Source organism: Chelonoidis abingdonii, chromosome 1, assembly GCF_003597395.2.
Source record: "Chelonoidis abingdonii isolate Lonesome George chromosome 1, CheloAbing_2.0, whole genome shotgun sequence".
NCBI classification, from domain to species: Eukaryota; Metazoa; Chordata; order Testudines; family Testudinidae; genus Chelonoidis; species Chelonoidis abingdonii.
Window position 1 is genome coordinate 203,063,455 of NC_133769.1, and position 13,639 is coordinate 203,077,093.

General features: G+C 39.5%; 1 protein-coding gene across 1 annotated transcript; it reads right to left on the reverse strand.

Annotated features, from left to right (window-relative positions):
• Positions 1 to 6,565: 6,565 nt before the first annotated feature.
• KCNE1 (potassium voltage-gated channel subfamily E regulatory subunit 1) lies at positions 6,566 to 9,716 on the reverse strand. The gene is made up of 2 exons (XM_032785000.2): positions 9,652 to 9,716; positions 6,566 to 6,987 (listed from the first exon to the last, which is right to left on the reverse strand). Exon 2 carries the CDS (start codon positions 6,947 to 6,949, stop codon positions 6,569 to 6,571), a length of 381 nt encoding a protein of 126 aa, XP_032640891.1. The 5' UTR covers positions 6,950 to 6,987; positions 9,652 to 9,716; the 3' UTR covers positions 6,566 to 6,568.
• Between the last annotated feature and the right edge of the window lie 3,923 nt (positions 9,717 to 13,639).

Sequence of the window (13,639 nt, forward strand, 5' to 3'; positions counted from 1 at the left end):
AATCTTGGTTCGGCGGGGCGGCGGTGGAGTTTTATTTATTTATTTTTTTGGTTTGGCAGGGCGGTGCTTGTGGGGATAATGGTGATTTTCTTTTTGGTTTGGAGGTGCGGAGGGGGGGGTTGTTTTTGGTTCGGCAGGGCTGTGCTTTTTTTTTTTTTGCTTGGGGCAGCAAAAAAGTTAGAGCCGGCCTTGGTGAGAGATCTATTTTACATAAACCAGTGTTGATTTTCATTATCCTGCTTTGATTCTTTATTAATCGAGTCCCATATCAGCCACTCCATTATCGTGCCTAGGATTGATGTAAGACTGATAGGCCTATAATTACCTATCAGTCTGTCAAGCCATTTAGCTATTTTAAATATTGGCTCAACATTAGCTGTCATCTGGAACTTCGCTAATGTTCTAAGACTTATTTAAAATCAAACACAGTCCAGTAAGTGCCTCAGCCAGCTCTTTTAAAACTCTTGAATGGATGTTCTTGGGACCTGATGAGTGAATAATGTCTAACTTTAATAGATGATATTTAACATCCTCCTGAGACAGTAGGGGACTGGAAAGAATGTTATCACCATCATATGATGCACCTGCATCATCTTTTTTTTCCCCCAAGTACAGAACAGAAATATTTATTAAATGTTTCCTACTTTACTGCATTATTATTCATAATTCTACTATTTTCATCTAGTGTCAGAGGGGTAGCCATGTTAGTCTGGATCTGTAAAAGCAGCAAAGAAACTATTTTCAGATGCATGTCTGACGAAGTGGGTATTCACCCACGAAAGCTCATGCTCCGAAACGTCTGTTAGTCTATAAGGTGCCACAGGATTCTTTGCTATTTTCATCTAGTAAACTATTTCCATCCATTGTCAGGATTTTTGTCATGTACATTTATAAAAACTCCTTGTCCTTATCTCTGCTGGCCACAGATTTCTCTTTGTGTCCCTTTTCTTCCCTTATCAATGTACTACAATTCCTAGCTTCTGAGTTATAGTCACTACTATCAGTTTCCCCCTTCTTCCATTTGTTATAGATATAGTTTCATTTTTCATAGCTGCTTTCACTCCCCTCTAAACTAGGTCAATTTTTTATCCAATAAGACCTTCTTCCCGGATTGTGACTTTTTAGGCACCTAGTAAAGTGCTCGTAAACAGTTCCCAGTTATCATTCACATTTTTCTGATTAAATATTTCCTGTCAGCTAATATGGTTCATAATTGTTTTCAGTTTTGTGAAACTGGCCCTTTTAAAGTACCAAGTATATATATTACTCGTTTGAACTTTATCTGTTTGCACATTAAAAATGTGATCAAGTCAGGACCATGTGTATGTAGGCTATCATTAATTTTTAGTTCTGTGATCAGTTCTTCTCTACCTATTAAGATAAGGTCTAATATAGAAGTCCCCAGTGTTGGTTGCAACAGTTTTTGAGTTAGTAAATTGTCATCTATATTGAGAATTTCTTATTACTGGAGCAAGAGGCCTCCAACATATGTCACTCAAATTGATGTTCCCCCATGATCATGCAGCTTTCTTTCATTATAGATGCTGTTCCCTAGCATGATTTGATGGTCTGTAGCAGACACCAACAAATACCCTATCGTGTGCTTTATCTGTTAGAACATTGATCCATAAGCATTCAAGGTTATTTTCTCCTGAGTTATCAGTGACTCACAAACAGGTCTCCATCTGTTTTTTACATAGAGTGCCATTCACTCTCCCCCTTTTGCCCACTCGGTCCTTCCTAAATAGGTTATAACCATTGGTTTTAACATTCTAACGGTAAGAGTCATTCCACCAGGTTTCAGTAATACCAGCTAGATTGAATTCATGCTCAGAAATGACCAATTCCAGTTCCTCTTATTTGTTAGCCAGGCTCCTAGCATTGGTGTATAGATAATTCAAGAATTTCTTCTTTTCTTGTTCTTTGATTAATTTTGTTCTCAACATCTTGATTCTGTGCTAAATGAGTATTCAGATCTTCCCTCTGTTTTACTCTCTTTTTGTGTTATTAGTTTATCCCTCTCCTGACTAGTCTATCCAGCCTATCCCTGAGGACATCAATTCCCATTCTACTGAGTTAAAAAGTGTTGATTAAATAATATACAACAAATAATGTATCCAATGACTGTAGCCTCTTTTTCAGCTCACCAGTACTCACCAGGATGCCAGGAAATGTGAGTGCTAGTTGATGATATTTATAACAATATTTTTGTGAGGGGCGTTTTTTTGTCTGTGCAAATATTACCAACTAAAGAGCTGATTGCACATCCATAAGTGTTACTCGTTCAATTACCACTCTTGCTTCTGTTAAATATTCACGAGCAATTAAGGCTCTAGCATCATGCATCCTGAATTAGTCAGTGATTAATGATAGAAGAAGTTGGAGTTAAGTTTACAAGATCTACATGATGCTTTGAAGTGCAGAGACTGCAGTCTGGCTCACAGGTGTTAGCTCTCAACATGTGTTAGGTTTCATGTACTCACAAAGAGTTCAGCCCAGCTTTTAAACTAAATTATGATCTGGTGGAATCTAGTCCAATCTCCCTTGCTCCTTCTCCATGCCATCATGTTTGGAATCCCCTTCCACAGATTACAGAGAATGTGGAGGCAAGCCTGCTCCATCCACCTCCACACCCTCCTCCATGCTCACTCTTCCTGCATCTTCCCCATAAGCTTGGGCTACACTAGGAATGTATGTCGCTATGATCTTGTCGCTCATGGTGTGGAAAATCCCGAGTGACGTAGTTATACCAACCTAACCCCGGTGTAGACAGCACTTGTGGACGGAGGGGTAGGGGGATTCTCCCTTCAACATAGCTACTGCCTCTTGGGGAAGTCGGGTACATATTGCCAGTGGGAGAAGCTCTCCTGTCTGCGAGGGTAGCATCATCACAGATTTCTACAGAGGCATAGTTGTGCTGCTGCAGTGCTGTAAGTGTAGCCAAGCCCATAGTACTACCTGGTAACAGAGTTCCTATGATGTGGAGAGCTCTGCCTTGGGGTGAATCCTTAATAAATTGGACTTTTTTTTTTTACAAACATTGTTAAAACTGTGTGTTATGTGCATGTAAAAGATGAACCAACTGGGTATTTTCCTCCATATAAAGTTGGGCCAGATCCTCACCCCAGGGTAATTCATTTACACCAGCCAGCAATCTGGCCTATGACATCATTATTTCTCAATTACATTATACAGCCTATAATTATACTTATAATGAAGATATAAAGGTGCTTAGCTATGACACTGCTGAATATGCTCGAAAACTGAAAACAAGAGGTTGGTAAATAGTTATTCAAACAGAAATACAGATTTTTACATAACTCTTAAGCAAACGTCATTCTGGGATGTATTAGAAGGTGTGTTGTAAGCAAGACATGAGAAGTAATTCTTCCACTCTAATGCACACTGATTAGGCCTAAACTGGAGTATTGTGTCCAGTTCTGGGTACCACATGTCAGGAAAGATGTAGAAAAATTGGAGAGAGTCCAGAGAAGAGCAACAAAAATGATTAAAGGTCTAGAAAACATGATCTACGAGGGAAAATTGGAAAAAAATGGGTTTGTTTAGTCTGGAGAAGAGAAGACTGAGAAGGGACATGATAACAGTTTTCAACTATATAAAAGGTTGTTACAAAGAGGAAGGAAAACAATTATTCTCCTTAACCTCTGAGGATAGGACAAGAAGCAATGAGCTTAAATTGCAGTAAGGAAGGTTTAGGTTGGACATTCGGAAAAACTTCCTGTCAGAGTGGTTAAGCACCGGAATAAATTGCCCAGGGAGGTTGTGAAATCTCCATCATTGGAGGTTTTTAAGAGCAGGTTAGACAAACACCTGTCTAGATAAGGGTCTAGATAATAGTCCTGCCTTGAGTGCAGGGGACAGGACTAGATGACCTCTCAAGGTCCCTTTCAGTCCTACAATTCTATGAGTCTATGATCTTACGAGGAATGACATCTGAAGCTACACCACAGTTTTGTAATTACACATTTTATTGAGTTTGAACAAAGGAAAATGATTTTCACAAAACAAACTGCAAAAAAATTATAAGAATAAAAGTTAACATTCAAAGTCTATGGTACACTTTTACACCACCATTGGGAAGCCAGTTAATAGCTCCTGTTATTATATAACTAAAAATGTCAGTCACCTTCACCCCTAATAATTATATTGCAAGTAATGTACATTCTTTTTAACAAGGACACTGTCATGTAGTTTAGGGCCAAAACTTAGTTTTTTAAACAGATAACACCCCCCACCTTTCAACAAAAGCTAACACTAATAGTATTTGTTAAAATGTTTTAGTTGGTTTTTGTTCAGGTTTAAACATTTCCCAGCAACACTTTACTCTAAACTGTACAGTACAGGCCTACTGCAGGAGAACTAGAAAGCAAAACTGCTTAGTCTGTTTTCATTTGTTCAAGCTGAGGGAAATTGAAAAAATAAATAAACAGCATAAATAGCACTAAGAAGAAAAGTTCCAAGCCAGGAAGGCTCTTCTCCCCAAAGTTGGAGGGCGTTTGGGACGTTGCTTTGTTCTAGAAAAAGTGAATCGGATAATGACAATGACAGATTCTTAGAGCAGTCTGGGGCACATAAAACATATACCTGCCACTCAGATTAATGGAAGGTACTTGTCTAAATCCCCTAAACTGCTGTGACAATCTCCATCAATTATTTTCAGCTATTGTTGGTAGCACAACAAGCACAAACAATATTTTTAATAGTAGGATGATTTCTAATGACAATGTCGGGCTTTAAGGAGTACCTAAGCATAGAAAGAGAACAGTCAGTGAATTACAGCAATATGTCTTCCAAGTATGTGGCCTGGCACATCCTATAGTGCTGCACTTATCTTTCCAGCTCCCTGCCTATTTGTCTCTGCCGCTGAAGCGGCTCTTTACATGAGTTACCCTGACCCAGGGGGGACTGTCTTCCCACATCCCCTTAATTATAAGAAATTTGGAACTAGAAACTGTATATGTGATGTGCAGCTGAAACAGCAATTTTGCTCAGACCATGCTTCTTTGAGACCAGGCACAGAGGTGAGGTGCCGAGATCCCTATTTTTGAGCATGCGTTGCCTGGGGAAGGCATGTTCCCCTGTTTTCGCAGAGACAAGTAATGCTTCCTGCTGTTTATTTTAGGTTTTCCCCTTCCCAAAGTTGCTGAGTTCAGCTGACACATTTCAGCTTGACTCAGTACCAAACAAATGGCACTGCATAGGTAGAAAAATCTTCTTGCTGTGAGCTGGGCTGCACTTTGGCCACTGTGTAATAAAGGAATTTTACTGAATGTGAAACTGCTATTTTGGAGCACTCTATGGAATTACTCACAAGCTTGAAGTTAAGCACATTTCTAAGTGCATTGCTGAATTGGAGCTTAAATATCAGAGGTTTGCTAAACAAACTCATCACATAGCATGAAATTCACCAGGTGCACTGGCAGCACAAGATCTATGCACCACTTAAATCCCATCAAAATATCATGTAAGCGGAACATAAGTGATGCACAGACTTTGTGCTCATCTTGTGCAGTTGGATGAATTTTAACCCTAGTGCATAGTCTTTCTTCATGAGGAAAGAGAAAGTACAAAGCGGGGTTGATCTGTAAGGTCAGTTGGAAAATTGTATTTACATTTTTCACAGAATAATTTTCTGATTATTTTTACATGCAAAACTGGAAACCAATTTTTTTTCTCAGATTTTCATCAAAACCATGGAAAACTTGGAAAGAAACAAAAATCTTCAACAAAATTTTTCATTTAGTAACCAGATTGCTTTTCCTTCAAACATTTTTGAATGACAAATTTCAACCAGCTCTACTGATCAGCTGCTTCCATATTTTGAAAGGGAGTAATTGCCTAGATGCTACTTGATTGTTAACATTTCTAGCTTGTGCTAGATGAATTATTGTTTTAATCATGCAGGTTACTACAAATGCAACCAGCAGGTTCTAAATTTTGATCATTGTAAGAATATGGGATGCAGCCTCAAAGTATAAACCACTTTTTAAACTAGCTTCATTGGTGAGAACAATGCAGATATGCTGATTTACACCAGCTGAGGATCTGGCTCCTACTGTTCTTAATCTTAGAGATTACAGCAACCATATTCAAGGTTGAAAGCTTTGCAGCATGATTGTCCAATTTCATGTAACAAGGAGTATACAAAATGCAGTGCTATCGCATCATGGTAGATGCTATGCAGAAAGAGATTGTTTGTTCTACATGCAAAATTATTTTGCACTGATGGGCCACGAGCTACTTCCATTTGTACCAGGTGAAGATCTGGCTCTATGCAGGGCCGGCGCTACCATTTAGGCAGCCTAGGCAATCGCCTAGGGTGCCAGGATTATTCGGGGGGCGGCATTTTTCGGGGGGGGCGGCAAGCGGCTCCGGTTAACCTGCCGCAGGTATGCCTGCGGAGGGTCCGTTGGTCCACGGACCCTCCGCAGGAATGACCGTGGCAGCTCCACCGGAGCCGCGGGATCAGCGCGGGGGGGCGGTGAAATGGCCGTGCGCCTAGGGCTCTATGCCTGTAAAGTTAACAGACATCTTTTCTCCCATTTCTCTATGAAGTCTTCACCTGAGGAATCTGATTGATAGGTTGCTCCACAGCGAGCTGGTTCTCAAACACACAGCACGATTTATAACTTTCCACAATTTTTGCATGAAAATTTGCTTCATCCAGCTTATGCCAAATATTTCTTTCAATGTACATATTGTATGGGTCGTTTGAGTGCTCAAGCTTTTTGGAGCGGATGTTGCTAAACATTGTTCCAAATGTGAAAAAGCCAAAGAAACCAAGCAACAAGAGCACATAGATGATTTCCAGATTGTCACTGGGTTTTTCAACCTGAGAAGATGCAGAGTTATTTGTCTGGTCTACATATTCTTGTAATAATTTGGAGAGGAGTGAATTCAGTGCTGTATCATTAGACAGCGTTCCCATCTTCTTCCGTCACTCTTTCCTTTCTGACGAGGTGATTTCTAGAAAAGCATAAAAGCCAGATACACTTTTAAAACCCAATATGGCAATAATTTTATACAACTGATAAATATCCTGTCTGCCTTCCTTTCTTAGAGAAGAAAGCTATTTCATGGGGGAATGCTGAACCTGGAAACAAAATATTTCGGACCATATCATCAGCTGGGGTAAATTGGCATAACTCTATTAAATTCAGTGAAGATGTATTTAATTTCAATTTCCATCAGCTGAGGACCTGTCCCTTAATGTGTTAATTTATAGTAATGTTTACTATGTAAGTACAAACATCCTAAATAAATTACTACTGCTCTCTCTGTCTGTTTCCCCACTGTGCTGCACTAAACAGAGGTTGCGGGAGAATAGGGAGTGGAAAAGCCAGGAGCAGCTGTGAAAACAGCAGGTGACAGAAGAAAAAGGCAGTAGCCTCCAGTGCAGGAGTTCCTAGGGGCTGATGATGAAAAGTGCTTCCCTTTGCCTTTGTTTACCTCCAGTAAAACAAAAAACCACCCCCCTCCTGTAACTGATTCAGAGAGTCCTTCTCAAAGACAGCCATCATGCAGTTGTGAGTTTTGCTGAATGGTTAAGCTGACCTCTGGTGACAGCCTTGCAAATCAGGAATACTGCCATATAGAGTGCAGTCAAATCACTTTGGCACAAGGAATCAAAGATTTTTGGTAATCAATACTATTTTGATTGAGAGTTTTACACAAGAAGCTTAATGATCATTTCCCCCTTTAAAGTCTCAATACCAGACATCCTGTCCAGTAAATCCTTTCAGTGGATAAGAACAATGTTTCAGGATTGCAATACCCAAGTCTCCCTAACCAGACAATAAAACTGACATGTTACTTTAATCTTAGTACAAGGCATAATTTAGCTTTTGTAATAAATTAAAACAAACATTCCTTATTGTATTATGCCCTTAGACTTTTTGAATAGCAGGTATTGTAATTCAAAGTGACCTCACTGATGGTAATCTTGTAATATTACAGGAGCTGTCAGTTCTTTATACAATTTTAATTATATGAAAACAGAGTGGTCCATTTACACAGGCTCTTCTGATTTAAATGGGATTTTTTTAGCCATGTACTGTATTTTATTCATTTACATCAAGGGTAAAATTTGCTCCTGGGCAGAAAACCAGCACAAGGTTTATGCAGGTCTTACATACTACTTGAGCATTATTTTGAGGGCTTAAGTAGGACTTGAGTGGCGCATAGATCTTGTGCTGGCCCTCTGTATAGGAGTGATTTTCACTCCAAACACTCAGTTTAGGAGTAAAGGCACTCAAATCTGTGCTATCTTGTGAGGCCGGGTTACATTTTCTGTTTCTAGGTAGTGTATGACTGATGCTGGGCATACTTTTTGCGTGAAAGGGTTGTTTTTTTTTGATGAAAACTGCAGATTCAGTGACACCAAAACCTTTGCAAATTCATGTCAATTTTGTCAAATTCTTTTGCCTGAAAAGAAAACCTCCCGATTTTTAATTTTTTTAATAAAAAAGTTTTTTAACAAAAGTTCTGAATTTTTTATTGTGAAATGACTTCTACCCTCTGTCACCGCATTTTCCTTTAACTTAAAAAGGAAACAATCCAAAACAAAAAATGGTCAAAATTGAAATGAAACATTTGAAACAGGTTGTTTGACTCAAAATGATTTTTTCAACTTTTTGATTCACCAAAAATTTCAAAACATTTCTTATCCAATTGACCAAAAACATTTTTTAACTGCCAGCAAACAGAAAAATCTATTATTTACTCAGCTCTCTCTCTGACATCTGCAAAGAGAGATGCTATGATGCACTGGAAATGAAAAAAAGAAATTGATCCTATGATTCTTTGTCCTTAACTGCATTTATTTACCTGAAATATAATGCTATGAAAGTTAACGAAACGAAACACTAATACAAGAACAGTATGTTGGTTTCAGCATTGGAATTGTGTGAACCTTTTGCTATGAAACCCCAAACTATGCAACATTTCCCCTGGGTTTGGGTTCACTGCAAACTTGACACCCAGATTAAGTTTGTAAACATTTTGGAGAAAGCAGGGACTCCTGCGCCTCACATTTTCCAGGAAAGATTAATGGTTTCAATCAAACCACATGAGATTTGATGATTTCAAACTGAAATCAGACAAAAATTGGCCATTTGGGTTGATTGGTGGTTCAGATCAATGCTGAAACTTGAAATTATGGCTCAGTCGAGATGCGAAGTGAAACAAAACGCTTGCCATCAAATTTCACATAGCAACAGTATCCTTCTACAGCAGTGGTTCTCAAACTTTTGTACTAGTGATTCATTTCACATAGGAAGCCTCTGAGTGTGACCCCTCTTTAAATATATAAAAAAAGGTTTTTAATTTATAACACCATTATAAATGCTGGAGGCAAAGCGGGGTTTGGGTTGGAGACTGACAGCTCACGACCCCCCCATATAATAACCTCACGATCTACTGAGAAGTCCCAACCCCCAGTTTGAGAACCCATGTTCTACAGCATAGGAACCCTCTGATTAGCTTTTACAATACATAGAAGCTAAGTTAACATTTTTTTGACAAGGATCCAAATTATCTGCCCACAAGATGGAAAAATCCCCCTTACAAAATAATACCCAAATCCAAATTATTGTTTTAGACAAAGGATTCTGACAGGTCAAATTTACTTACGGAAAGCTAAGTCTTGGTAACTTGAGCTCAGCAGGCTAAAATACATTCAAATTTCACAGCTGTTGATAGATCCTTTAAAAGCAAAAAAGAAAAGAAAAAAGGAAATTGAAGCCTTTCTCAGAGAGAATTATTTCTACAAACTGGGTGGGAAGTGTGTCAACATTCTGAATACTGTAAAATGGAAAGTGCCACCCAACCAAAGTAAATTCAAACCAAAACAAGAAATAATTTCTTTGACTCTCCTAGCTGATCATTTATTCTGGAGAGCTATTTAACTATTTGCTAACGTAAAATATTAACAAACATGAGCAGCCTTTGAGGACTGATCCATTAACTTAAATGGGTTGTAGCCCTCAGCTAACTCTATTCCTATACATGACAATGCTTCCAAGATAACTGAACTTTCATAGTAAATACAGTGATGAATTTGTAGAACGTGTGTGAATTTTAAAAAACTGCAAATGGAGGAGTGTGTGAATTACTGCACATTACATTTGGACATTGTGTACACTTACTCCTTCTCCACTGATCTACAATGAATGGGCATGATAGACTGTTCAAAGGTAGCTGTGCAAGCATAACTGTCAAGGAGAAATTCTGGGGACTACTTCCATTCTGAGTGGGCAAGAGATAAATGAGGACTTTAGGAAATGCTTTAAGTCATTTATTACAGGTTTTAAAGTGACAACAGGATTTTGGATAAAAATAGGGTGACCAGACAGAAAGTGTGAAAAATTGGGATGGGATGGGGAGTAATAGGAGCCTATATAAGAAAAAGCCCCAAATATCAGGACTGTCCCTATAAAATCAGGATATCTGGTCACCTTAGATAGAAAGACCCTTGAGAAGGGTCAGAAGGTGATATTATATTGAGACATGAGAATACAAGGTCTTGTTCACCACTGCATTACTCCTGTTTAGTACTCGTGTGACTCCACTGAAACCAGTCAAGTTGCATCAGTGTAAAACTGGAGTACTGCAGGGGTGAATTAGGCCTACAGTTTTAGTTCCTTGCTGGTCCTCATATAAGGATCAACCCTTGCATGTGGCAATAACTCTAATGAGTACAATGGAGTTGCACAAAGGATGAAATTGAACTTCTATTCTTTCATGCTCTGTTTATTCCCAATATGGGAGCCTTGTCCACTTTTCCTCCAAATCCTGGCCTTACTGTGTAAGGAGATGAGGGATTCCCTCTGAACTCTCTCTTTGAGTCAAATTTCATTCCCTCAGTTGCTGCTTGATGTAGGTACAAAAATATCCCTAGCTGCCACTTTGTTGACTTGATTTCTTCAAGTGTGCAATCGAGTACATCTCCAGTGTCTTTCAAACATTCCAGCGTCACTTCAACTTGCTGTAGACACAACTAAAATAGCATCCAAGCACCTGCTAGCTGTGTCATAGAGCAGGCCTGCAGGAAGCTCATACAGCACTTCTGTCAGTGGGAAAAGCAAGAGAGTTTGTAGGCTGCGTTCCATTAGTTTCAAATGTGTTTTAAAATATTTATTTGTAAATGTAGCACTATTTACAACAGAAGGAGCCAGAGCTTCAGCTGCTATAAATCAGCGCAGCTCCATCTGACTTACATCAGCCGAGGGTTTGGCCCAATGTTTCCTTTATCTATTTGTCTGTGGATATAGTTTGGGATGATTTAAATTGAGGGCTTTTCTACAGTAGGATTTTTTACACCAGTGTAGCTGCACAAGTGCAAACCCTTAGTCTAAGTGTGCTGCATTGGTGCAAACTGTGACTTGCACTGGTACAAAACACGCTTGTAGACAAGGCCTTAGACAGTCAGTGTCCCCTTTCCCTTATTCAAATGTACACTGAACTAGTCACACTGCTCAGTCCTCCATATTACCCTCCAGCAATCACTTTATGTGCATGTGCTACCCAATTATCACCCAATTAATTCTCTCTGGCCTAGACAAGAGCCCTGTCACCTGTGAAGTGAGAATGGGAGAGGATGGGAGATGTGCATTAGTGGCAGAAAAAATTCTCCAGAAAACTTAAATTGCTAAATAAGCATCCAGTGGCCACTTTGTTCTTGATTTGTATCTTCATCCTATGGGGACCTATTGCCAAAGAGAAATTAGCCTGAGGTGTCACCTGACAGATGTATGTGAAGGAAGATATCAGAGGGGGTTCTCTGCCAGCAGATGCCTTTCAAATTAGTGCTTAAACAGTTCATGTAGCAATCCAGAAAGTTGGTAAATAAAGCTTTCAAACCACCAGGATCTCTTTGTTTAAAAATAGATTACTTTTCAGTGGAGTGATCACGAACAATCTCCTGTAGCAGTGCAATAGCAGAATGTGGGTGTTAGATGAACCAGTTAAAAAGCCATTACCCACAAACACAAGAAACTCAGCACACTTTTCAACTTGATGGAGATACAGTGAACTGTCTCTGTGTGTTTCAGGTTTTCCACCTGCATGACATGAGACTGCTGGAAGCTGGTTTGAAGACTGCCCATGAACTCACCTGGTTCCAGGTCTTTCAAGTGAAAGTTCAAGTACTACAGTACCACAATAAATCTTCTCTTATTTCTATCAGTCAGTTCATTACCAAATACAAGCATTTGTAACTATGGAGTGGCTGTGCTAAGAAATTAAAGACAGTCAAACACTAATTCATCCCTAAAAGCACAGCTATATCTATGTGAGATACATACAAGTACAATGTATACAACACAACTTGAAGGGTTAATTTCAGCATATAAGTATTCCTTTGCAGTGTATAGTCTAACTATTTAATTTAGGTTGGTTATTTTGACAGGTTCATGCCTGATCAGAAAGCAGGCATTCTAAGGAATAAATGTTGGAAAATTCTGTTTGGCCTCAGCTCACTTTTACAGTTGTCATTCAGTAAGAGTGATTTATTATAACATTCAAAAAAGGACCTGGTCTTGCACCAGGGGAATATTGACATTGGCCACAAAGTGGGCAGGATCGGGCCCAACATTTTTTTTAGGATTTTCATGTGTGCTGAAATTAGAAAGTGATAGATTTTCATAGTGTGTTCAATGTAGAGACAGATAACTGTTAAATGCCAGATCCTCCACTGGGTGTAAATTGGTCTGACTCCCTTCAAATCAATGGAGCTAGGATAATTTACACCAGCTGGGGATCTGACCTTAATCTTTCCCGCTGTATGACCATCAGCCATAGCAGCCTATCATTGAAATCTCTACAGAAGTATTTGTCTTCTGAAAATACAGCACTGTAGTAATCTTTTCAGATGGGAGTGATTAGGTGCTGAAAGCCTGTGTGCCAATCCAATACATAAATGTTACCACTGCTCTTTGCCCACAGTCACTCCCATAAAATGTCTTGCAACAGTACTGTCCTTCCCCGTTATGCATAATTGTAACCAGTTACATCAGAGTGAAAGTGGTTCTCTTCCCTGGCTGTTCACTCAGAGAGATTGCTAGGATGAGCAGTTTTCTGGAGACTGGAGTGTTCCACAACTGAGCCCCCATTTTTTTCATATGGCTTTTAGAAATGTATGCAACAATCTGGCATGCAGAATGCCAGGATCCCACCAGAGACAGAACAGAAACAGGTAAAATTTACTACTGCATTGAATAAATGCAGGGCCACCCAGAGGATTCAGGGGGCCTGGGGCAAAGCAATTTCGGGGGCCCCTTGCATAACAAAAAGTTGCAATACTATAGAATGCTATATTTTCATGGGGGCCCCTGCCCCACTTGCGCCGCCCCCCCACCCAACAGGCGGCTCTAAATAAATGTTGGGCATAGTTAGGTCTGTGTTTAGATATCATGGTGATGGGCACAAGAGAAACACCTAAGATAGACAGGTCTATCTTACAGCATCTACACAGCAGGGTTCTTTCAGCAGTGTGAAGTGTGCACAAACATTTAGCCCCCAGCAGAGGTATAAATAGGAGTGTAGATGGTAAAACACGGATTAAGCCAGTAGAATAAAGATATCCTGAAGGGTGTGAGTGTGTAGCTGGGGTACATGTGCA